Source organism: Amyelois transitella, chromosome 17 (genome assembly GCF_032362555.1).
Source record: "Amyelois transitella isolate CPQ chromosome 17, ilAmyTran1.1, whole genome shotgun sequence".
Taxonomy (NCBI): Eukaryota; Metazoa; Arthropoda; class Insecta; order Lepidoptera; family Pyralidae; genus Amyelois; species Amyelois transitella.
In genome coordinates this window covers 6,831,417-6,856,745 of record NC_083520.1, presented here as the reverse complement: position 1 = coordinate 6,856,745, position 25,329 = coordinate 6,831,417, and the positions used below count along the sequence as shown (strand labels likewise).

At 35.7% G+C, this 25,329-nt stretch overlaps 1 protein-coding gene across 1 annotated transcript; it reads right to left on the bottom strand.

Moving 5' to 3' along the window:
* Positions 1 to 415: 415 nt before the first annotated feature.
* LOC106134238 (runt-related transcription factor 3) lies at positions 416 to 24,088 on the bottom strand. Its single transcript, XM_013334233.2, has 5 exons — positions 23,912 to 24,088; positions 23,468 to 23,684; positions 11,104 to 11,301; positions 1,201 to 1,365; positions 416 to 906 (listed from the first exon to the last, which is right to left on the bottom strand). The coding sequence occupies exons 1-5, from the start codon at positions 24,086 to 24,088 to the stop codon at positions 416 to 418; spliced, it is 1,248 nt and encodes a 415-aa protein (XP_013189687.2).
* Positions 24,089 to 25,329: the final 1,241 nt, after the last annotated feature.

Sequence of the window (25,329 nt, the reverse complement as noted above, 5' to 3'; positions counted from 1 at the left end):
ATTATTTTATAATAACACTTACTTATATAAATTGACATTAAACTTCAATAAAAAGTTAGAGAATTGTATTGGGCAGTGTTCACATGATTTTCCTTAGTTTCTGGATCAGCTGCATATAATTTATGTATGTAAAAAAAATGAGTGTTAGTTCTCACAACATACAACTAAAACTTCTCGTACCGACTATCAAATTAGATGTCAAGTTTCTTGAAGAAGAATTATTGGGAGTTTAGTTACAGTCTAATAGTTACAAAAATGTCAATTAAACAATCGGTGCTATGTGGACCTAGCTCTACACAGTTCTAATTGTAACACGTCCACTCACAATAGTTTGTTTTTCCTCCGGACGGTAACCAACCAAACACTTATCACTTATAAAACGCAATATCCTTTATTTCAAACAACACTCATTGTTCTAGTAAGGACGCCACACATCAACAGGTCTTCTTTCCTGGGTTATGAGGGATTTGCTCCGAGTTCTGACTTCTTGATCAGTCCATTCTGGAGATGCCAACCTTTTCTTTCCCGTTCCCGATGTCGTTGAACCCTCTTCTTCTCTATCCGGACTCGAACTTGAGTCTTCTTGAGGCGGGGGCGGTCTTAACCACCAGTCGTAGCCTCCGTATAGTTGGGAATACAGCCACGCTGGTGGGGTCGGTAACAGTGGAGAATTGAGGAATAATTGAGCTGCTAAAGCGCTGTGGAATAGGCTGGACGGGGCTGGAAGCGGTTGCAGCGGCTTTCTCGTTCTGGCTACTGAGGTGAATGCCCCAGGACGGTCGTCAGGAGGCGGGCTGCTGGAAGCCGTGACTGAAATATCATCATCTTGAGGCGAACTCGGCCGGGAGTTCGCAGGACTTGTGGTGCTGTGTGCGTGCATTGTCGTGGGATTTTCTGATGCAACATCTGAAAATGAACTTCAAATGAGTACTGAACCTAGTAATATTGGCAGAATGAAGAGACGAATAGAGACTCACTTGTCTCATTCTACTAACGTATACGTACGGTATACGTAGTTTTAGAATCCAAGAAAAAGTAATCTACGGGCTTGCATCTAGTAGCTTAAGAAAAACAAATGTTTGGTTCTCATGCTTAATAATTGTATTCATTAATTCCCATTCGTATACTGTACATTTAAGAGGATAATCTCCTATATACTGCATTTTCACTTAGAAAAAGCCACAAAAATAAATTTAATACCTGGCTCTTGAGGAGGTGGAGGTGGAGGGTGTGGCGGCTGCGTGTGCGCTGGTGGCAGAACATGCGGTGTAAAATGTGGATGTGTGGGCAGCAGAGGTGGTGGGTAATGTCGGGCTAATGCCCCCCACTCTCCGCCTGGAAGTCCTGCCAGCTGGTGAGCAATGCCTGTAACAAAAAATAATATTAATTACTAGGTATTCTCTAGTTAAAAAATGTATATTCCCAAAATCGTGGAGACTTGTCTTCAACTGAACAACTAGGCCAATGCATAATGAATATAATCGCGGACCACTTTTTCATTAATTTAGCCAGTTGGTGAGCATATGTTTAGAGATTCAAAATTCAAAACTTTTATTAATTATTATGGGATAGTTCATATCACTTAATCATTGTCATATATTTTGGTTTCACAACATTGGTTGACGTCAAATACTTAAAACTAAGTTTACTGCCGCTTCCAAAGCGTCTGTGTAGAAGAAGCGGTAACAAACTGCACTGCAGCATTTTCTTCAACAATGTCAACTATTAGGTTAAGGATTAGGTTATTAACTGCTACACACCCTCAGGCAATGATACCAACAATAGAGGAGTTACTATTTATTGCCTGTAATTCCAGGCGAGGACAAAACCACTTCTTGACCACGCAGTTTCATTATTTATAAAAGAATAATCATTGCGTTCAACAGTCAGTTCTAAACTGACTGCGACGCTTCATAACGACGGCCTCTACAATACCACCATAATATGTCATATTCAGATTTGAAAATATATGTCATTCGACGTTTAACATTAACAATTGCTTAGAAGTATTCAGAAATGACAGAAAATTGTGAATTTAAAGGGTAATAAATATTGTTGTTTCTTTTTTTCAATCGGACATCTTCCCCATTTTTATTTAATACCTAAAAGATTTTCTTACGCAAAAAACCCGGCGCAGTCTGGTAGATTTTTTTAATCTTAACAAAGTAAAGCTTATTAGAATCGAACCCCATAATTTACAATTTCTTATAATTTAATTACTTTATAAACAACTCCATGCCGCACAAAGGTGAAATTCCACGTGGCCTAGTTCGCTTCGCCGCCGTCTACATCAACCCACGGATCTCTAAATGTGAGTGGCACGCCATAGATAAGGCGCGAACAAGCCTACGAAAGTGTCTTCTTATTGTATACCGTTTGTTTCAACCCTACAATAAAACATCAAATGGCATTTAGATGCGGAAAAATTATGAGCGACAAATAAAACGGTGAATATAATGACACAATCAAAAGCTTTGCTCATTTGAGCTTATTTACGTTGCTTCGTCTTTGTGAAAAGTAAACCCCTTTTTTTTTACGAACGTAAAGGTTACGCGGTTATTAAAGTTGCCCACCCTCTTTCTAAAATATTAAAATATATTATCAAAATAGCAGATTCTTAATCAATAACACACCATTAATATAGTTTATCGATACCGAATATGTTTGTAAATGAACTATATTCGTACCGTAATGCTAATAATCAATATTAGCTTACTGCGTAAAGAACCTCTTCAATACCTTTTCATTGGCTCCAAAGGGAACACACCTAACAAGGGAGGTGTTTCATTATTTAAATATTCCGATGACTGCGCTAAGTATCCAGTTAGCGTAGTGGGTCGCGCCAGATAAATCCGCCTTTGTTTTGTTGATTGGGTTTTGATGGCTCTTCAGAGTGACGGTTAAGTGTGTATACTATAGGTATTGACGACGATAGCGATAGAAACAATGTGACAATAAGAACTGTGATAATGAATGAAAAATGGGGTATTTTGAAAAACCAAAATGTTTATAAGATTAGTTAATTTATTTTCACGTTTGCTGAGGTATTACAGCTCTTACAAGAAATGTATAATGTGTAATGTCACCTAGATTTGTTTTTATAATCAAATTAAAGGTAAGGTGTTGACAACGGTAGCTCAACTAACAAAAAGAACCTTAAATGAAGTATTTTGAAGCACCAAGATCTCTTTTAGATACGGTCTTGCTGTTACTAAATATTTCTATACATTTAGTTTGACGTTTGTTGTGGTTTTACAACTCTAATAAAACATATTTACTTATCTGAAATATTAATCAGACCTATTTATTTTAAATGGAAAATAATTATTATTTAGTTATTGAACTATCCAACAATTGATTGATTGATCTTACATGAACTTTTTCTATTTGTGTTACTCAGTGTATTGTCTACATTACATTTTCAATCTCAAAACGTGTTTGGGACTTTCAATTCAAATAAAAATAAGTTACTGATAAAACAATGCCATTAATAAAATATATAGGAAATGTGTTTTGGCGTCATAATTTCAAGTTGACATTTTTAAGCGCATAAATTAACAAAGTTTGCAGGCGCGACCCCGTATATTCGGCTTAACCCTTTAGCACCCACCTTGGGTAATTCCCACCCCGAGCTACCCAACCCTTTCAGCAATAGAATAAATTACAGGCCGTTTTATGTCGTAGATACCGTCGCTGTGAAAATGTTAAACACATTATTCTGAATCCAACCGCTTAGCGTTTATAGGTGTAGTGCTTTATGAGATGCAGCAATTAGAAAATAGCTGCTTTTTAGGATTAAGACCAGCTTTATCGTGCCCGAAGAGCCAGCTTTACGATTACGATTTGAAATATTGGATCCGTGAAGGGTTAAAGTCTTCATGGCTTCCTTGAATAAGACACAACAATTATTATTCAGTATGCCCATATATAACGAATTATTGAGGTTGGCTCTATGTAGGTATATTGGTTGTGATGTCTCAAGCTCAATACACAGCAGAATAAAAGGTCATCCAAAGAAAAATAAATGTTGATTTCATTTTAATTTTATTACTGCCGTATAAAATGGTATTTTTATTGTACATATATTATGCGGCAGTAATTAAATTAAAATGAATATATATATAGGTATACCTATCAAAATGTAAACGTACCTTTTTGAAAATAAACGATACTTATTTGTACTAGAAAAGATACTCATGAATAAGCATTATCAATCGGAAACATTCTTGTCTATAAAAAGAATGAAAAACGTACAACAGCAAAGATTTTCTGTAAACAACAACCCACACATAAAAAGCTAGTACGTTTATCAATGTCATAAAAAATGTAAGGGTATTGTTTCATTTTGTATTCCGCGTTGAAAGTAACAAAAGAAAGGGCAACTTCAGACGATTTGCATTCGTTAAAAATGTTGGAATTCTTTGTGTTGTGTGCACTATGTGTAATCGCCGTCTACCGTCAACCATGACTTGGAAATCTTGATACTTAGATAAAACCGAAAATTTTTCTTATTTTTTTTAATTGGTATTCATTACACGATACCATATTGCATAACTGAAATTGTTTTCTTCCCTCTTAACATATAAGATAACTTTTATTTTTCCTAGTTATAAGTAACATGTGGATATTTACATCCTTGATACTTTCTATAAATTAGCGTCGCTTTCCTGAATATATTTTGTATAAGGCAGACGTTTACTTATAATTAACACAACTTCATGAATTTTATTGTACCTTTTCCATATTAAGCATTTAACAAATTATTTACTATCAAAGCATTTAATAATAATAAATTATATAAACAATTATATAATATCTAAATATTTCAACATAAAAGTATCAAAACCACCGGTCGTTGTATACTAGCCGGATTGGCCGCATCTGAAGACGTGCCAGTCCGCTACATTGCCCCGGACGAAAGGGGTTTTTTCTTCGACTTTGAAAAATCGCGCCGCACCGAGAGGGTTGAGCCCAACATTTTAATGCCATTTGCTAGATTGCGTCTTGCATTTTTCCTTCCTCCGAACATCGCTAATCCGCGAAGACGATTCAAATTACTGGGATAAAAGTCTTTACGTTTTTAGTGTGATTTCAATGTCCCGGGATTAGGTTTTTGTGAACCCTCGGCGATTAGGCTCGAAAGGGTTGGTAAAAGCACTTTGCAGTAATTATTTAACGTTTCTTGTGCATCATTCGAGTGCCATTTCACAGTACATGCCCTTTCTTTTGTTTTCGTTTGAATGCCTGGGACATTCATAGACCCCCGATTTCTAGAATATTATCTACAACATAGTCAATTGTATGAAATTATACATAACTTGATTGATTTTATCAGTTTATCAACAGTTCATGGCGAACAAACACAAACAAAGTAAACAAATATTTTCCATATCCCGAGAACAAACAACTACTACAGTATGTTGATAGTAGTTCGCAACGAAAGTTTCGTTTAATTGCTTATTCACGGTACTCCTAAGTTAAATTAATTTTCTTACATTCGCGCCTGAAGTGACACCAACTTTATACATTGTTATTAAACGGGAGGATCGAAATATTCGCATAAAATAATTAAAATATTTTCTTTTAAATTCAAAGTGAAAGTCAGTGTGCCTGTTATTTTTCTAGTGATCTACTGTAGCCTTGAGGCCACAACTTTTATAATACTATAGAAAACAAACCATTTTGTTTATATATGAAAGAATATTTCTTATTTAGTAGACGAAGGAAAAAAGTTAGATACATAGGATTAGACCATCGATTATGATACCCATAAAAATCGTCAATATTAATTTCATTCATATTGCATTTTATGATACATTACAATATTTTTTCCTTTAATGCGAAACGTGATCCGAACTGTCAATAGTCTCTGAGCTTTAGGTGATAAACTCAAGCTATTTAAATTAGTCTTTAGCTTAACTTTAGTATACTAATAAAATAAACATAATCTGTTTTTATTATACCTGACCAAACGTCGCAATAGTGAGGTTATTTTTTTTACAGCAAGTCTTGTATCCGCGATGTGGTTCGTTTTAAATTAATTACTTTCAAAATGAAAACAATTTGAACTTGTGAAAGTTTGCAATTTGCCTAATTCCTACATTTCATAGATAGTTGTGAGGGTTGTTACCTCAGAGTTAGTAAGACTGATGCCCTCCGTACATCATAAGGTTAATAAGAGGGCTCGCAACTAACGACGATGCTTTGTCAACGCGCCTTAACCCGCCGCCATCTTGGAAGCCATGTTGGATTTCAATCTGCTTAGCGCTTAATGAATTTGCGTCTATTGATTTTGTTTAACCCCTTTTTGTTTTGCTTAATTAACCTTTTGGTGTAGAAAAGTAGCTGTGACAAGAGGGAGCTGACAGTTGAAGGTTACGGAGTGTTTATTCGCTTTAGTTGTTTCATTGGATTTCAGGTAAGTAGGTATTATATTTCTTATAACGTATAGGTAGGTAAGTAAATATTTTTAAGTTTTTTTTTATCAATTCATCTCCAATCGTATCATCTCAGGCATTAAGACGAGAGATCAAATTTGTAAAAAGACTATTGGGCTTAGCATAAATCTACTTTTAGAATTGAAAATACTTATTTATATTCAGGGCAAATTTGGTAGCTACTATAATTATAATGATTATGTTTATGCTGTGCCGTTACTTTATTTAGTAGAAATATACAGAATTGTTCTTTGTTACAAAGCTTAAATATAATGATGTGTTGTTAATAACAATTCATATTCAAAATGTTTCTGCCCCAAAAAGTATTTCTGAAAATTAAAGCAATCAGATGCAACAACTCCATAAAAGCTTCCCCGCAGTATCTGCAATGACATCACATTTGCACACTCAATAAAGAGTTATGAAAATCGTCTCGATTAAGAGTAAATCGCAGTGCGTCATCACGCGAACACATTTGAGCGTTTAAAGGCGACGTAAAAGCGCGAATCACGCCATACAAAAGGCTGTATGAGTTGGGTGGGACATTTAAAATTTACAAATGCGTAATTATGCGCCCGCATTGTCGCGCGGCTGCGAAAGGGTTATCCCCCCTCTCTTCCCCCTCCACGATCCCGGCTTCCGGCCCTAATGCTATATTTAATTTTCTCTAAGGCTCTCTCATTAATAATGCGAAGGTTGCGACTTTAAGTAGCGAAGTAGAGCGCTGTGAGGCGCGATGTGCTAAACATGTGGATGGGTAAGATATTGGTGGATTGTCTTCTGAAAATACTAATTTGAAAATTATTGTTACCTAACCCAATTTTTCTCGTATGTTTCGAAGCAATCGATTATTATTTTACCATTGATAGGTGGTAGATAACATTAGTTACACATAAATTAATTACTTACACGCTATGTTAATATGCAAGTAGAATATGCTTCGACAAAGCATCTTACTTCTTAAAAGAAAAACTAGTAAGATAAGATAAAAGAACATCAAACATTTCCATTTTAATGTCATTACACACATAAAACATAGCATCTCTAGCGTCACATCCACACTATCCTAACGTACCCGCGAGGTTGGAGCGTGAGTGTGGATAATTTATCATGATTTCGCAAGGGTTATTGGTACTACAGGCTGGAAGGGCAGCCGAGACGCCTCCGCTATAAATTAACATGAAAATAAAGTTGACACTTCGTGCAATGACCTACTAACAGTATGAACAATGACGTCATTTGCATATTTTATTTTGAATCACATTATCATTCTTACATCTCATTATGTCACAAAATTACTACCTTATGAACGATTGATAAATATCTCTGTAATGCTCTTTCGCCAATCGTAAAAGTTTGTATGAGTTCTTTTACGACGACCAGATTACATCCGCGGCTCCAACCTCGTATATCCTAGTACATACTCGTACATGCCAAATTTCAGCACAGACAGTCATGCACTTTGACAATGCTATGACAAAAGCAGGTTGGCATCTTGCAGAAATGATTAAAACTTATAATTTTTCTATGGATTTTAAACTTTTCTGATCGCCCTATTTTCTAAGGGAGTCAGACAGTATAGATGTTTACTTGCAACAATCCCTTCATTCTATCTCGGCCACAAAAAAACAAGCGTAATGTGTTTATTTTCTAGATTAACTAAGATGAATAAAAATATATGTAAAACGAAATGAAATATATAAAATACAAAATGAAGTGATTCTTTTACACGCTCATTATTTGTTAGCCAACTCGCGGAATTTACATATTGAAGAGACTCCAAATTGTTTCTAAGATGAACAAAGCGAACTCGAGCTTTTCTTTAGAGGCACAGCGATCGTGTGAGCATTCCTTCTAATGAGAAAACCTCTTCAATTGTTGCTGACTACGAAAGGTAATGACATATGCAGTGGTTTAAGGTTGCAGTTCATAGGTGTCTTTTCATTAATTTATACATACTCAATTTATATACCTCCAAGTTTGAAATGATGATTTTTTTATAAAAAAAACACTTAAAATAGTGTCTTGTATGAAAGAGATTTTTTCAGAAATAGTCATTTAATCAGTGATATTAAGACTATGTTGACCAGTTTCCTAGTTTGCAAAATTAAGACTAAAGAAATAAAAAAAAATAACTAAGTTCTAATTAACTTTATAGTGGACCAAGAAATACCCACAATTTTTACGTTACTATGTATATAGTTTATACTTTTGAAAAAGAAATTGGTTTGTTGTCATTTTTGTTTAGTAATTAAATGAAAAGAAGATCGACAAAACATTGTCACTCTACATAAGACGAAATGTGTTGTATTAAAATTTAATTTCACCCCATTCCTCACCCGGCTAAGAAGCTAAACTACATCAGCATGCATTAAATCCTGTCTGAAGCCGACAAGAGCAAGAGGTGTGTAATTGAGTTACAGTTGTAGCCCTTTGACGCCCGCCTTAACGAGGTTTGCTGGCACTTGCGTACGCCTCGCACCATAGTGCCGATACACGGTGACGGCGATGGGTTATTGCGAATACATTATGGTACAGGAGAGTCATTGGACACGTGTTTAAATTAAAACCCCGAAAAGTATTAGAGTTTGCATTTCTCTGTAGTGGTGCACCGAAGGCTCTTTTCTGAATTGTATTAATAGTAACTTCATCAACAAGAGGTGTGTAATTGAGTTACAGCTGTAGTACTTTGACGCCCGTCTTAACGAGGTTTGTAGGCACTTGCGTACGCCTCGCAACATAGTGCCGATACAAAGTGACGGCGATGGGTTATTTCGAATACATTAGAGTACAGGAGGCCGAGTGTAAGTCTAGTGTACAATTTTTTAAGTTGAAATACCAAAGAAGTACTATAATTCTCATTTCTCTGTGGATGCATCGGTGGCTGGCACTTGCGTATGCACTTCTAATCGATTCGGGAGTCAATTATATTATAACACACAAAGTATTCATTTTCATAATAAAACCATCGTAATGTATTAAAACTTTGATACTCAAGTGAGTTTATTCTACTACGATCTATCGTCATCATTTACCTCAAACCTTATTAAGTTTCAACAAGCTATTCACACCAAGTGAAAAACTTTCCAAATTATAATCCAATGCAATTTTATCCCAGAGATTTTAGGATCAGATGATTGTCGTATTTATTAGGCGAGGGGACGCAACCTAGCGACCGGTTGCCCCGCGACGCCCTATTGTGCAGGTGCGACTTCCGAACTCAATAATACTGGCTGGCGAAAATTGCTAGGTATTCCATGCGAATTTTTCGGTTCTTCAAATATTAGAGGAAAAAATATTACACGGTATTGGTCAGGTGTTGTTCAAAATGTTTTGGTGTTAAAAAGGTTAGGTCCTTACTTGTAAAGAAGATTCTCGTTTCAAGATTGCTGAATTGCGGACGTACGATATCTGAACTCAATAATACAGGCCGATGAAAATTGAGGTATTCTGTATTCAATTAAATCTTTATTATTAAATGCATAATATTAGTTTGTGTTGGTGTGTGATTACACAGGTGTCGAGTGAATCCGTGGCGTTTTGGTAAAAGGTCAGATCAAGTACATCGTAACGGACAATATGCTTGAAAAGAAGATTATTGATTGTTATTTAATTTTATCGCATCGATATTATTAAATTTAGATGTTGCAGAAAAATAATATATGCAAGGATCGTGGTAAGTGGAAATATGTGTCCATGTGTTCTTCACGAGACGAGTGGCATATGTACATATGCATGTTGGTATGTGATTTTACAAAAGCTTTCTAGTGTATAAAAATAGGTATAGAAAAGTGATAGATTGTCGAAAATTCTGTAAAAATATTCTTTTTACAAGGATAATTTGATTCTAAAATTCCAACAATGGGTTGAAACTAAAATTGTAAGAAAAAGCAAACTGTTAAGACGAAATATTATTAAAACGTCACCTATTTGCGGCATACTTATAGGTAACACGCAAGTAACAAAGAGGGCAAGGTACAGATAATTAATTGTTTCGCCCAACTTCTGGGCCAAATTAAATCCATTTTGGAGGTGTCGGACGCGAGGTGACAACGGTTGCTGACAATTTAATATCTGTTGGATAGAAACGTCGGCCGGGCTCAAACGGGAGGGGGCTTCTGGAAACTTCGATAGGGTACTTCGAAAGAGGTGCGTTCACTTAACTAGTTGTTTGAAATTTAACTCAAAATATATATTTTTTTTGCTAGTGCATCATAATCATTATAACTCTTGTTCTAGGGGAGCCTCTCTGGGAAAGAGTCCGGAGCCGCCTATAACAAAGATCCAGGAAAAGATTTATTTGTTTTGATTTATATATTTATGTACATTAAGGAAAAAATAAGAATAGAACTTAAAATAAAGATAATTTCAGTACAAGGGCACAAATATTAGATTATAGATACAAGATTCGCAAGTAATTAAACTAAACAGTCCCCGTCTAACCTCGGTGACCTTGTTGTAGCAATCAGTTTCAATCATAGTCGTTGCCTTATCTTCTCATAGCGGCCTAGTACATCGTCCATAGGGTAATCCTACACTTAAGTAACATAAACGGTAAATTCCTATACATTGAATCAAAGTCCTACCCATAGTCATGGAAATAATAAATAAAAAATTTCCGACTTTGAGCCATAGATGTCTATGAACCATCTATACCTCGTCTTACCTGACAATTTAAATGGCAGCGAACCCATGAGAGGATCCGGCGCGAATCTTGGACCGAAGTGGAAGGGATGAAATCCATGATGGCGGGTCTTAGACCTGGGTTCCCGAGGGCCGTCCACGGTCACTTTGATCGCCTTCTGGTACGTCGCCACTTGAGGGGGGGACGTGGCCAACATGATCGTCAGGGTGAAAGATTTACCTGTCAACAAAAAATTGCATTTTAAACTTCAATTTAAAATACTATACGTAAGTAATGACAACCAAATTATTTTATGCCTTCCCCACGCATGACAGTAATTATTACTTATGTCATCCAAAAAAATATTTTTTTGTAAGTTATTACTTCAAACCCTAATTACAACTCAATATGGCTTAATAAGTTAAAAATTTAGTCAATAATCTTAGATATATAATTTTGAAAATTATTCTTCAATGTCTTATTACAGAAATTGCTGAGTATAAAGAGAAATAGGTATCAGACCAGATTTTGATACGCATATATTATCAACCCTTCAAATTAATTTCGTCAAAACAAATACTGTTTACAAATCGTTAAAAAATGCAACAAAATATTCCTCAACCCTTCTCCGCCGATATCTGATTTCAAGATTGGAACCGTCCGCCACCAGGCACGTCTCAACATCATCTACAAGGCGAGGCATGGCGGAATTCCGGGAATTTCGGGAATCCTCGATTCAACGGTGGCGGCGCGGTTGATTTGTGGCGTCTGCCGTCGCGTGCCTTCACGACCTCCTTGCAATTTGTGTATTAACATCATGTATCTTGAACATTTCTAGTTTTACGAGCATTTTCGCTGAGACAAAACAAAAATAAAAATCTAATGAAGCCATGAATCGGCACTGTTTTTAAGCATCTTTTACTTTAATATTTAACTCGATCAAGAAGCCAAACCTACTATAAAAAAAGGAATAGACAAACAAACAACACTTCGTTTTCCTTTACAGATTAATCTGCAAATAATTTCGAGACATAAAATACTCTTACAATTTCTTCATTCATATAAATAGTAAAGTCGCTTTCTATTGGAGATCACGATAAAACTTCATGAGTTTTTTCCAGTCCAAATAATTTTGGACCAAACAAACTTAGGATAACAACCTACAATACTATAATTAACATAGTAATGTTCATCATATTAAATGTAATGGAATATAAAACTACAAGAATATCAATATTGATGTTAGTATTTAGACCACAAATTGACAAAATCATTAGCGATGTATAACAAAATAACATATTTGTACTACCGCAACTTACGTTTCAGTGACAATAAATGATTGATTCGTCTATCTAGCTCTTGCGTTAGTGAGTGAGAATTTCATTTTAACGCGGGCGAAGAAACGAAAAAAGCTCTATATTATAATAGATATTTATATGTAAAGGTAATTCCCCTCATAAACAAGGGTTAGGGTATATAACGCCAATGTGTCCCGACCTGCGAAATTTGCATTCCATGCGCGGTATGCATGTCGCTTCGATCACTATGGATACCTCGTTATCTAAGGGCGGTATTACACATCATAACCTTATCATTTCATTTAATGATCGAAAAGTACCTTGTGGTTCACGGCACCTTATAAAAGGACCACTATATCAAGAGATGGATGACATATGGGACGACCAACTACATATATACATATATATGGTCGCGTCTATATCCCTTGCAGGGTACACAGTGCCAAAAATCAGTCCAAAAGACTGCGATAGGCCACGTTCAGCCTAGCAATACTATATCTCTTACCTTAAGATGTCGCATAAGGCCATCAAAAAGCACATTCTACTAGTGCAATCTTCCATGCTAGTACCGATGAAACAACATACTGTGTTCAGAACAGATTGTAAAATAAATTAAAGTAAAAGCTTGTGAAGTGGAGACTCTTATTTAAGGCCATGACCTAGCCTCGCTCACTCATCTTTACGTGTTCCCGGTTGCACGCTCCACATCAATGCTTCTCTACCCCTGGGTCCCTGACCCTGGTCTGGCGTAGGTAAAGAACCTAACCTCTTAATCTTGAGGCTTTAGATTCTTATATCTATTGACTTCGTATACCGTAAGGCATTAAGACGAGAACTATATGTAAATATTTATAAATCATTATGATTAAAATTTAACAATCTAATTTGAATTGCAACTGTAATATTTTCTTCCACCAACGTAGCATAGAATCTTCAAAATAAGCTAAAAAATGATACGACACTACAATGAATCTAACGAACCAGTGCAGTCTCGATGTCTCTCGAATTCGCCAAATATATTTTTTGTTTTAAAAGTAAAAAATAAAATAAAAATCATTTATTCCAGGTTTCTAGACCCATATCGTTGACACAAAAATTACATTTTAATAATTTTGTCAAAAGTGTTTCTAAATTGTGTGTCTTTCGAAATAGTTAACTGTCAAAATCCGAAACGACAGTCCTTTTAAAGTTCATTTAGTGTGTTATAGCCCTAACCGATAGGCATTGCGTCTGTGGCTACTGTGTGGCCGGCGCGCTACTCTGGCATTCCGGCATTACAAGCTACTCACCAAATTATTTCAAATGTCAATAAATGGATGATAGCTTTTGGTGTGTTGTCAGTTTGCGGGGTTAAATTGAACTCCACATTATAAATGAGAAACGAAAATCATTTTCTCGAATTGTTGGTACTAGTTAATAATTTAGCACTTTTATTCAATGTCATTTAAGCTATGAAGAATGATTGATTGATATTATTAGAAGATAAATATACATACATTTAATCACGTTTATATCCCTTACGGGGTAGACAGAGCCGACAGTCTTAAAAAGACTGGTAGGCCACGTTCAGCTGTTTGGCCTAATAATAAGAGTTGAGATTCAAATAGTGACAATGCTAGCCCATCGCCTACTAGAAGAGTCCTAAGTTTATAAGTCTATCCCTTATTCGCCTTTTACGACATCCATAGGATAAGATGGAGTGTATCTACTGTTTTTTCATAAGACAGATTAATGGACCCAGATCTCAAAAACTGCACAACACCAAAGCATGATCTGTAGATCAAGTAATCCGTAATGCTACGAAATATGCTACAAGGTCTACGACTGCTACGAATATGCTACGAACACCTATCGAAATTTTACATACCGTTTTACTAAGGGTATTCAGTTACCAGTGTTCAATAATTCAACTGTAATATTCTAACAATTAAAACCATAAATCAGACAATATCTGATTTATGTTTTGATCAGCTGTCCGGAAGTATCGTGACCTTTTAGAGGAAACTATAAAGTTAATATTAACAATAATGAATGTAGAATAATAACATTTATGTATGAAACTCTTTATCTCTATATTTTTTAAATTAAAATACAAATTAAAAAAATAAATAAAAATGCATTCAAACACGACACTTAATAAAGGATGTGTTGCAATACAGTAAGGTTAAAAAGGCCTTAATGCTTTCCCATCATCAAAGTGACGTAGCATATTCGTAGCCGTCGTAGCATATTCGTAGCAATGGTAGCCGTCGTCGTAGCATTTCTCGTAGCATTACTATGCACACAACTGCCGAGTGTAGTATTTAATTCATTCGTTGGCAAACAGGTTTACAGGTCAACGTACTGGCCGAATATTATACTGTTTTTTCCAACTCTATTAAGAAAGAGGAGGAGCTTCTTTATGTCGATTAATTAAAAAAAGATATATTTTTTTAAATGTAACATAATATTATATGTAATTATGTTATGTAATGTTTTAGCTCGGCTTAAAGTTTTAGTTTATATAATAAATGTTCAAGGAATTATTCATGTATTTTTTATATTGTCAGAATTCAAAAGTAAACTTTATTGACAGTAAATAAATATTATTAGCATCTTTACATAGAAAAGTTACGCAAAAAAAAATCAATGCACAGCTAAATAATATAAAAAGCAGAAAAAATCTAAATTCATCTTAATCGATACCTAATAATGAATAAAATTCGCACGTCAACAAAACCCTGATAAAAACTACTATTTAATAAAAGCCACACATGTCCGTAGTAGTAGAAGAAACGAGCCGCGATAGTACACTGGCGGAGAAACAAAAGGCCACCAGTCCGCGTCTGGCTTCCCGCCAAAAGTCGGTGGTCCTTGGAGCCATGAAAACGACATAAACACCCCGCGCCTTCCCCCGCCCCTCCGACCCGAAATGAGCGGCCACCCGCTTATTTTCATAAAACCGGCATAAACCCGCCAACTTAGGAGGCAACGAGATTGTTTTTCAGAGGATGCGCGCCAAATATGTTTGTCATATTAAGAATTAAAGGACTAAAGACTGGATAAGAAAGCTCACGTTAAAAAAATTGCCGTGTATTTTCTTGCACATGTTTATTATGTCTTTATCCCTTACTGGGAAGACCGAGCTTTCGACTTAGCAGACTCAAAGGCAATGTTTAAATCGATAATTTAATGATGGATTAACAAAAACTGACTTGTAAAATTGTAATAATCGGAATAACATACCACGATATTATTTTAAATCATATGACAATAGCCTTTAATAACGTAGCCACATTAAGGCTCAAAGAAAAAGGCGTTCAATACACACAGTTCATAAATCATTTAGTTATTCATAAAAATCCCTCCCCAGTGCCGAAACATATTGCACCAGTAGGTACACGTGGCACGTGCGACACACTTCATAACCTGATATCGAACGAGGGTGGCCGTCTTTTTGAAACTGTTGCCTCTGTCTGCCCCGTTTGGCATAAAGATGCAGTATATGTGTGTCCTAGAGTACGCCTGTGTGGAAATTCCTACTTATTTTCATTTCCACGGGTATTTCAGGAAATTCTCTCATATAGAACCCCTTGACCACATAAGGAATATGCCAAATTTCTGATATAGACTCAGCGATTACCGTTGATATGTCAGGCATCAGTCAGTGTCCTATTTTGTGTACAAGATGTATCATTATAAAGATCGCTCAAAAAATCCAAGAAACCATAAATCATTAAGTTATTCATAAAAAATTCCTCCCCAGTGCCGGAACATATTGCACCAGTACACGTGGCACGTGCGACACACTTCATAAACTGATATCGAGCGGGGGCGCACTGATTGTTCGTAAAAATATGCTTCCAAACATGGGGCGTTAGATCACAAACAGAGAATATGTAGAGATATAGCTAGATAAATTATGAATTGTGAATCTTACTTCTTTCTAACCCAAACTTATAAAATATTAACTTAAAAAGCGAAATACAAGTTTTTGTGTAACCTTTTCAGAGTTAAATCGCTAAACTGATCGTAAAGAAATTCTGCTGCAGTGAAGCCACGGCTAGTTTTTATAAATAGAAATTCACAAATTTTTCCACACCCATAATTTAGAGAACTGAGGAGAACATAAGGTAACTCTCATTCGAGAAAATGTATACAACAAGTACAATCTACCGACAATTTTAATTATCAAGTTAAATTTGTACTTATAAGTACATTACTTTTACATTTCTGTAGTCTCTCTATTTTACACTTAGGCGGATGGCAATGAGATTTTTATTGCAAATTGTATTATTTGCTTGCCTTATGATATTCATGTTGTTTATACACATGAAATGTATAGGATGTGGATGCAATAATAATGCCATATCTATTAAAGATCTTCTAGTAATTTTTCTTCTTACATAATTGAAAAATTAATAGGCGTTTTAGAATTCAACTTGAAAAAGTCACTCCGCTAAGATCTTCAAAAGGGTTTATTTTTTAGAATTGAATTGAGGAATTGAGACTGAAAGATGAAAAAAAAGATCAGAATTATTATTAAAAAAAGAATTAAATCAATTATCTTCCCTCTGAAACCAAACTTAAAAATAAAGAAATATCTCCGACAATTTCCAACATGTCAGATTAAAAATCAGCTTTATAACGTCATAAAGTAGACGGCAGCCGCGTTAAGATAAGAGTTCTCCGCTCTACGCTAAATAAAAAATGAGCCACAATGGTAATGGCTGCGAGCTCCTTTGATCTCGGTTTCATGGCTTACTGGGGATTTCGACCTCGACAGCGGCAATTTGGATATAAAATACCTAATGCGGACCGATACGCATTAGGGATATTAGCGGATTGAATGCGTGAGTACCTACGCATTTCACCCTCTCACATAACCCTACAACATCACTACACGTCATTTATAGTGTTCTTTAAGCTAACAGTCGCGCAAAAAAACTTAACGCCAATAAGCGCATCCCCTCAACCATAAAAACGTTCCTAATACAAGCTAGACGCCGTAAAATCCAAGTTTATTGAAGCGTCTCAAAGAACAAGAAAGTCAAAGCGGGCACAATTAAAAACGTCCCCCGAGACGCACCTCAAGCCGAACGGTCAATATTACTACGAGACCCTCAATTTTCACCACTCTCCCCAGCGCTAATAACAATAATTAGGAATGAGTGGTTCAATAATTAAAAACGGAAAAGAGAACAACTCGGAAAAGACGGGCGCGTTATAAAGAAAATATATCTGTCTCCCTCGGTGATTTAGCGGCCGCATACTTGTGTTCCTCTCGGGCACTCATCTCAATTTCGCTTATGAATTTTTTGCGCTTGCAAGTTCTCTTTTAAATTAATAATAATTCAAATGGACGCCGTAACGTTGGGCTACAGCCGCGTTGTAGTTAGTTTTTTTATAAATAGAAATTATTCAAATTTTAGTCGTTATTATAATGAATTGTGCGTGATATGCCAGTGTTTCTAAAATATCTCAGTTAGGCGAGTACCAGAATTTTGAAAGGATACAAGTTTAAATTATTAAACAGTGATTTGCCATCTTCACACATTGTTTTAACTTCATTAAGGAATTAACATTCAATTAATATTATATATTACTAGCTGTCCCGGTAAACGTTGTTTTGCCATATTCATAATTTTTAAGTATTTTCTAGTTAAAAAAAAGGCTGGACTACCCTTATCACTAAGTATGAAAAATAGATGTTGGCCGATTCTCAGACCAACTCAATATGTTCGCAAAATTTCATGAAAATCGGTCACGCCGTTTCGGAGGAGTACGGCAACGAACATTGTGACACGAGAATTTTATATATAAGATAAAGTTGTCTATCAAAACAGATTCAAAAAATTGTTACTTAACCATTCTTTTTTAAATAAAGGTTGGCTAAATTAAATTAAACAAAAACTTTTTTCGAGGATACTAACCAGTCCACGTATATTACTCATTTAGTTAGATTAATAAGTAAAATTTTTTACATACATTCTTATAATCACGTCTTTATCTCTTACGGAGTTCATAGGGCCAAAAGTCTCCAAAATAAAAAGAGGCCGCTTTCAACCAGATGTCTTCATCTTATTGCTCGTCCATTTTTTTAATCTAACATAGAAAAGTTATAAAACCATTAGTTCAAAAGCAGCAAATAGGTAGGTACGTTGAGTACATCCTGCCTCAAAGGGGAGACTGCAGTTAATAAACGAAAGGTGAGGCCGAGATCTTTCCGACACGGCTATACAAAAATAATTTTCAACCTTTGCTACAAATTAAAGAGAGCTTAGAAGAAGAACAATGTTAGCGGATATACGAATATTCGTTTCAAATACTTAGATACGAAAACATTATGAGTCGATCCAATTTTATGGAATATTTATTCAACAATAAAGCTGTAACTCTTTTCATGATTTTTCAACTAAACTTATATATGGAAGCTCGGACAAAGTTTCACGTCTGCTACAATCTTTATTTTGCCCTCAAACGAGTGAGCCTTAGAAGGGCGGCATTGTGATGTTCCACCGACGATGTTTGGTTAACTACCGTCTAGAGAGGTACCTTTGTTTTGCGAACCGTTCCGACACTTCACTACACCAAATTGTCTACAAATAGACTTCGTGTTACCTTGTGTTAGTTGGTTTGCTTGTAACAAGGGTAGGCGAGCAAACTACATGTACTTATCAACATGTACAAGATATTACTTCTTTACTACATATTTATTTCACATTATGTCGATCAGATTTAGTTATAGAACGTAGCAGTTAACACAAAGTGATTCTTGACTGACCTACGCTAACTTTGCAGTCCACTCACTCAGTGGTTGTAGGCAAATTACTTTATTTATCTTTTATTATTTATGTGATTAGTATATTTTAACGTTAACAGGCAAAACCAGCTGGCAAACATACATATATATATATGCATATGTATTTATTGTAAAAAATTATATATGTATGTATGTATATGTATTTATTTGTTTTCCTGAAACATAGTGCTTTTCATTTAATTATTTCACTCCTCTTCGGTTCTCCTTCTGTCTTCTTTGGTGGATATAGTATATTCCTGAACTTTCGTCTATACTTCTTATAGTGGTCATAGAAGTATCCCGTGGTCAGAGAAGTCAAAATTCAACTGGGACTACCAACGCTAGAAACCATCTGATAGTGTATATTGGTATTTTTATGTTTAGGTTGGCATTTTTCTTCAACATGCTAATAATATTGTGTTTATATCTGTCTTCATGGATACAGTTTATACTCGTATAAGAGTCATTCGATTTCATATCTTTTGAGAATTAATACTACAAATCATTTGGTTTCTATACTTTACTATGAACTACTCTCCAAATTTAACCATTGTACACTTATTTAAAATGTGTCGTAAAACAATCAAGTATCCTAAGTTTAAATAAATATAACGCCAATTTAATACTATCAATACCCGGTTAGTCGGGGACAATCGGTCGGGGGTGTTTTTTATCGAATAAGGTGGGGTCAATCAATCGATTAGCAGACGTCGCTCCTTGACTACTGATGCGGTAAATTGGCCTCTTACTGCAGCTCAGGGCATAATAAGGTACGATGGATCGAATCCAGTAAGAGGTATTTGAAAATTTAAATCGAGAATCAATTATTTTGTACAGAGTTTTACTTCACTAATAATTATTTATTAAACATACGCCAGATATATCTTTAATGTGATAATTATTGAACTCCTAATTTCTTTTATCACAACTTTACATTTTGCATAAAATAAACGCTGTCACAGCAAATTTTCTTCAAAAATCAAAATGATAGGTGTCCGTTCTAGCTGACGGGGCCAAAGAAAACAGTGGTCTTCCTCATTAAATTTTTCGCTTATTAAAAATTCCCGCCCGTCCCTCCGCATCAGATGGGCAACTTTTTATCTGGAACGAAAAGTTATGTTCCGTGCAGCCCCGATCTCCCCTTTGTCTTTTAGCTCGATAATTTGAGTGAGATTTTCTCGCAATTTAAGATAAACAAAGAGAGCGCTTACCCTTAATTGGAAAGCAGAGCGTTATTCAGGAAGAAACGTGACAAATAGACACCTCTTAACTTCTTTCCCACTTTCCGCCGCTTCGGGCGGTATTGGTTTTTTCGTGTACACGTTAGCCTTTGTTTGTTTAAAGGAAATTTTAATGAGGGTGGCTTCTGTTTGCGGGCGCGATTCTAAACGATGTTTACCGTTTGTTGTGTCAATGAACTCTGCATTTGCGGAGGATTAGCGGATTTACGTCACATATGGATCAAAATTTGCCGACATCCTTGCACACATACAAGATTTCTATAAGTTTAGTGCCCAACTGGAGGATGTAGAATTTACGTTTATATCACGCCTTGGTGAAAATGTTGTATAAAATGGAAAATTATAAGAAATGCATTAATAAAAAAGTTGTAAAATTCATAAAATAACTTGCGACATGACATAAGCCACGTAAACAACCGTCAACAACGTGACACAGTTGCCGCCCTCAGTTTTCTTACGAGCAACACGATATGTTCCACTTAGAGCTTATACTAAGATTATTTTTACTTCTGATTTAGAAAGCTTGGATTCCTCCTCCTGGCATTAATCTCGGTTACATCGTCACCTATCTGGAGAGGAGCCCGGGGTTTTTTTTTGACCACAGATCCTAGATTGGGTCAGTTAGGTTTTACACGAAGTGACTCCCGTTTGATCTTCGCAACCTTTGCAAGGGAACTATCTCATACTAGAGAGCATAAAATCTTTGCTTAACTATTTACAACATGTCATCACTTAGTCCAGACTCAAAGCTGAGCTCAAACTAAATCTTAAAGCAACCGAATTTTTATTGTAAAAGAGGGTGCGAGAAAGATTCGAAAAATTTAACTCAAAAGTTAATTTTTAAACCCGGTACCAAAGCGAACACAACAGCGAGAAAGTCCCACCGGTTCGTTAGTTCGCCCCTGCACTATTTGAATATGAGATGCGAAGCAAGTTTACAGTTCCGATGCTCTTCCGATGTTTGCGACCCTAAACTTAAGTTACGTGCTCACTTCGATCGATATGGTTAAACAAAACAGGGAAGCTGAACGTTTAATGTCTATCCCCATTTGAGATTATTGCCTAGAGTTTACCATTTGGCTGGTATTAGACACAATCGATATTTTTATCGCTTAAGATTTTAGTTCGATATTAAAACTTAAATTCATATTCACGTATACCTACCGTTTCCTGTCAAAACTCTTTTATGTAAAGACCAGTTGCTCTCCATACCTTTGCTTAAAATAATTTCTGTTAATTACAGCGTTTGATGTTATCTTAATGGGCGAGTTTAAATTTTGAACAAATTTATCAGATAACCTATTCTGCCGAACGAAACATTCATGAAACTCAAATAAATAGTCCTTAAATCAATCGACGAACATGACCGATGTAGGCAGATAGATCGAGCTCCTCCTTTTTATTAAATCGGTTAAGAAGTTCAACCCCTCACCACTATAAGATGTCAGCAAAGGGTTAAGGGTCATATCGGTTGTACTAGGAAAGCGATCCGCACTCTTATAAGTGCGTCCGGTTGACCGCTCTACTTAGCTTCGGTTTGCTTTTAATTTGCAACTAAGTATTTATCTTTAACCCTTAAGCCCTGGTCACATATACACACCGGGTCAACGAATGTTTATACGCACATTTGTCCGCTTTCCAAAAAAATCAAATTAAACAAATGCTAGCAAAACCATTACCCTTTGACATCCCGTTATGTGCGCAGCTTTAGAAAATTTACTTATGGTCATCCAGGACTCTTATGTTATGAAAAGTTTCTATTGTTTGTTAGGGTTCTCTCAATTATTTTTGATAAAGTCAACAAAAATAAAAAGTCATCTGCTTGCATGCAATGGTGCATCTCGTGCAATGGTTGTGGATATAAATTCTCATTTAATTTTCTTTCTTACATTTCCAGTTATTTTTAACTTCGCAATTATGACCAACCCTATTAGTAATCCACCGAATCGCCTCAAGTGCTTACGGCGCGTCGTTGTCCGGAGTTGACCGCTTGCTCGCAGACAATATAAACTATTTACGTTACTTCTCGAAGAACAAATTTATTTATTTATTGCAGTTAAGTGGTATTAGTAGTAGTAGTCTTAAAAAATTTATAATCAGACATTATACAGATGTTAATAATCTCTGCGTGCCTACTTTAGATCACAAATGACAGAAAGATATTTTCATAACTATGATTGTTTATTGGCATTTACTATCGGTTTAAATCACGTTAAAATGTTATCTGTAAGTATACTTAATTATTATGACGGTAGAGTTGATAGTTTTCCATCATCTCCATACATATATACATCTATAGACAATTTTTTTCTATTATGAAATATCCAAAAAATAAATTTGCAGCGTTACTAGGTATGTGTTTACGATAATGTAGAAATCAGCTCATAAAAAATCCCCCTCCGAGCACTCAAAAACAAAGCCCGTAGTCTCGCCTCGTGAATATTTCAACAGGTTTTCTCTTTGTCGGAATATTAAGTCAATGGGAGGTAATTGATCTGTTGAAGCTCAGTGTAAGCTGTACAAGACGTAAATATTTCAATAGCTGAGACGACTTGTATAGTTACCTATATCCTACATAAGTAGAGCAAAAAATTTGCACATATCTTATCACACGTCCTAACCTCGTATATGGTGGACAGGAGTTAAAGATAAATACTCGGCCACGTTTAGCTGAATGGTTTATTTAAAAATACTTTACAAAATTATTTTAATAATAACATTTTATTTTGGTGTTTTTGGCAAAGTCTGACTGATTGTCGTAACGCTTTGAACAGTATTATATTTATACACAGGAAAAATAATGTAGTTTAATTGTACTCTGCTGTAATTTACACAGCCTAAATATACAAATAATTTAACCTTCCGCTAACTCAAAAATTGACCCTTCCTAAAGGGTATTAGAAAACTAAAAGGAATTATTCAGATATCTGTGATTTAAGGCTACGCTGATAAATGTACTCGTACAAACTGCCGAAATAATAAAGAGTTAACGGCAAATTATGTATCTTCTAAAGAAAACTATCAACCTAAGGATATATGTAGGTACAAGTATAATCAAATTATAGTTCAAAAGTTAAAACACTCACCTCTCCCACTCCTCCCCACGAACCTTAGGTCATTGAACTTGGCGACCTGATTCTTCATAACAGCGGTACAGTTCCGCAGCTCCGCTGAGCAGTTCTCGTCGTTGCCAGCCCTGACCGTGACCAGGGTTCCGTCTCCGACCTCCCCCAAAGCGACTACTTTGAAGGCGACCGGCAAAGTCTTATTCGATCTCCAGTGAGGCGGCAGAACTGTACACACCTGAAAAATAATATACTTACACAACATGCCAACCTTCGCTCTACTTATTATTAATAAAAATATTTCGTTCTCAAATAATATGGAAAATTACTGCAAAGAGTATTGTAGGATGTAAAGACGCGGGTAACAGCTGCACATGAGCCTTGTCTGTGTATGTGCCTTTTCCCTTAGCCCACTAATGAACCACTCCAAAACCGTTTACAGCTTTTTTAAACGGAGATACTCACAACATGTGGACTTCCAGTCTTCACCAGTTCTCCGGGATGATCAGCCAGCAATCCTTCCAAGGTCCTCTCTGCCAGCAACTCAGCCGTCAACGGCTGACTCGGCAGCCCATAACTGGAAGACGGTGCCTCATGCCCCAGCCCATTCGTCGTAGAACTCACTTCACTCGATAGATGCATCGTCTTATAATCACTTACACATTATAGTCTCAACAGTTTATAATATCCGTCACATAACTGTTTGCACTAAACATTCGTCTATGTAACTCTTTTCGTATAGTCTTCTGTCTGAGGAGAATGGTGACGTCATCGTTGGAGATAGCTGAAAAGTATTAATGAATATTAGGTATACTGTCTTATAATCATCAATGTTATTACGGAATGTTCGAATTACACAAGTTAGGTAAATAGATACTTGGTTCCTTAGATTTAATACCAATTGCAAAGTTCAGTACACAGTAACCTTGTGCTTTGTAAGGATTGTAAAGACATAATTTTATACATTACATATACTTTTAACCTTTTTTTAATATGACTATACTATACACATCTAGAAAAATCTGAAATTTCGACATCGGGTAACGTAATTTTAAATATTGTTCATTTTTTATTTATATCTTTTCTACTTTCGTTGTCGCTAAGGACAATCTCTTCCACCCACAATCATACCGACTGACCTTATCTCGTTTATTTATAAAATAGCCAGCGAAAAGTAATCATCAGAAGCCCAAGAAAATATTTCACAGATTTAATTTTTTACATAGACAAATAAACTGAATTTATTTATATAACGTTAACCGAAATTATGATTAGGTCTGGTAAATAAAATACAATACAACAATAAACTTGAGCTTCTCTTTTAGACGATGGGAAACCGATGTGTGTCTCGAATCTATTATCAAGAAATTCGGCTGAACGTGGCATTTTAGTAATTTCTACGTTAACTCTGTCTACCTCGTAAGCGATGAACTACTAGCATATTATGTTTCTCTCTCAAAAAATACTGTTTTAAAATGGCAAGTCTTCAAAGTGATATTTCTCAAAGAAGCGGTACAGTGTCAAAGATCCGCCAAGATCAAAGGTTGCCAGTCGACAATGGCGGGTGGCTAACCAACCGTGCTTGGCGACTGGGGCTGGAAAGGCACTTAATCATCGCACTGAAAAATGGTTTGAATTTTCTTATTTTCTACATTTATTTATTTACAAATACTATTTACTTATCCTGTGAATCTTTCGCTCTACAAGCCCTACACTATTAATCAAAATATATAAAAAATTGGTAAGATCTCATTTAAAGCCAAGGTTTTCAATCTATGGGTCCTTACTTGACCAGGCCTAACTTCACAAACACAACATTTAACTCAAAACGCATGGCTTGACCGTTTTGCTACCGTCACGATGATTTCATAGGTATGTGAGAA

What these genes read in the sequence shown, in the direction of transcription:
- LOC106134238 (XM_013334233.2), bottom strand. Translation starts at nt 24,088, where the DNA reads ATGCATCTATCGAGTGAAGTGAGTTCTACGACGAATGGGCTGGGGCAT. An exon ending in AGACTGGAAGTCCACATGTT is followed by an intron (nt 23,685 to 23,911) that starts GTGAGTATCTCC and finishes ATTATTTTTCAG; the next exon opens with GTGTGTACAGTTCTGCCGCC. An exon ending in TCCACCTCCTCAAGAGCCAG is followed by an intron (nt 907 to 1,200) that starts GTATTAAATTTA and finishes GTTCATTTTCAG; the next exon opens with ATGTTGCATCAGAAAATCCC.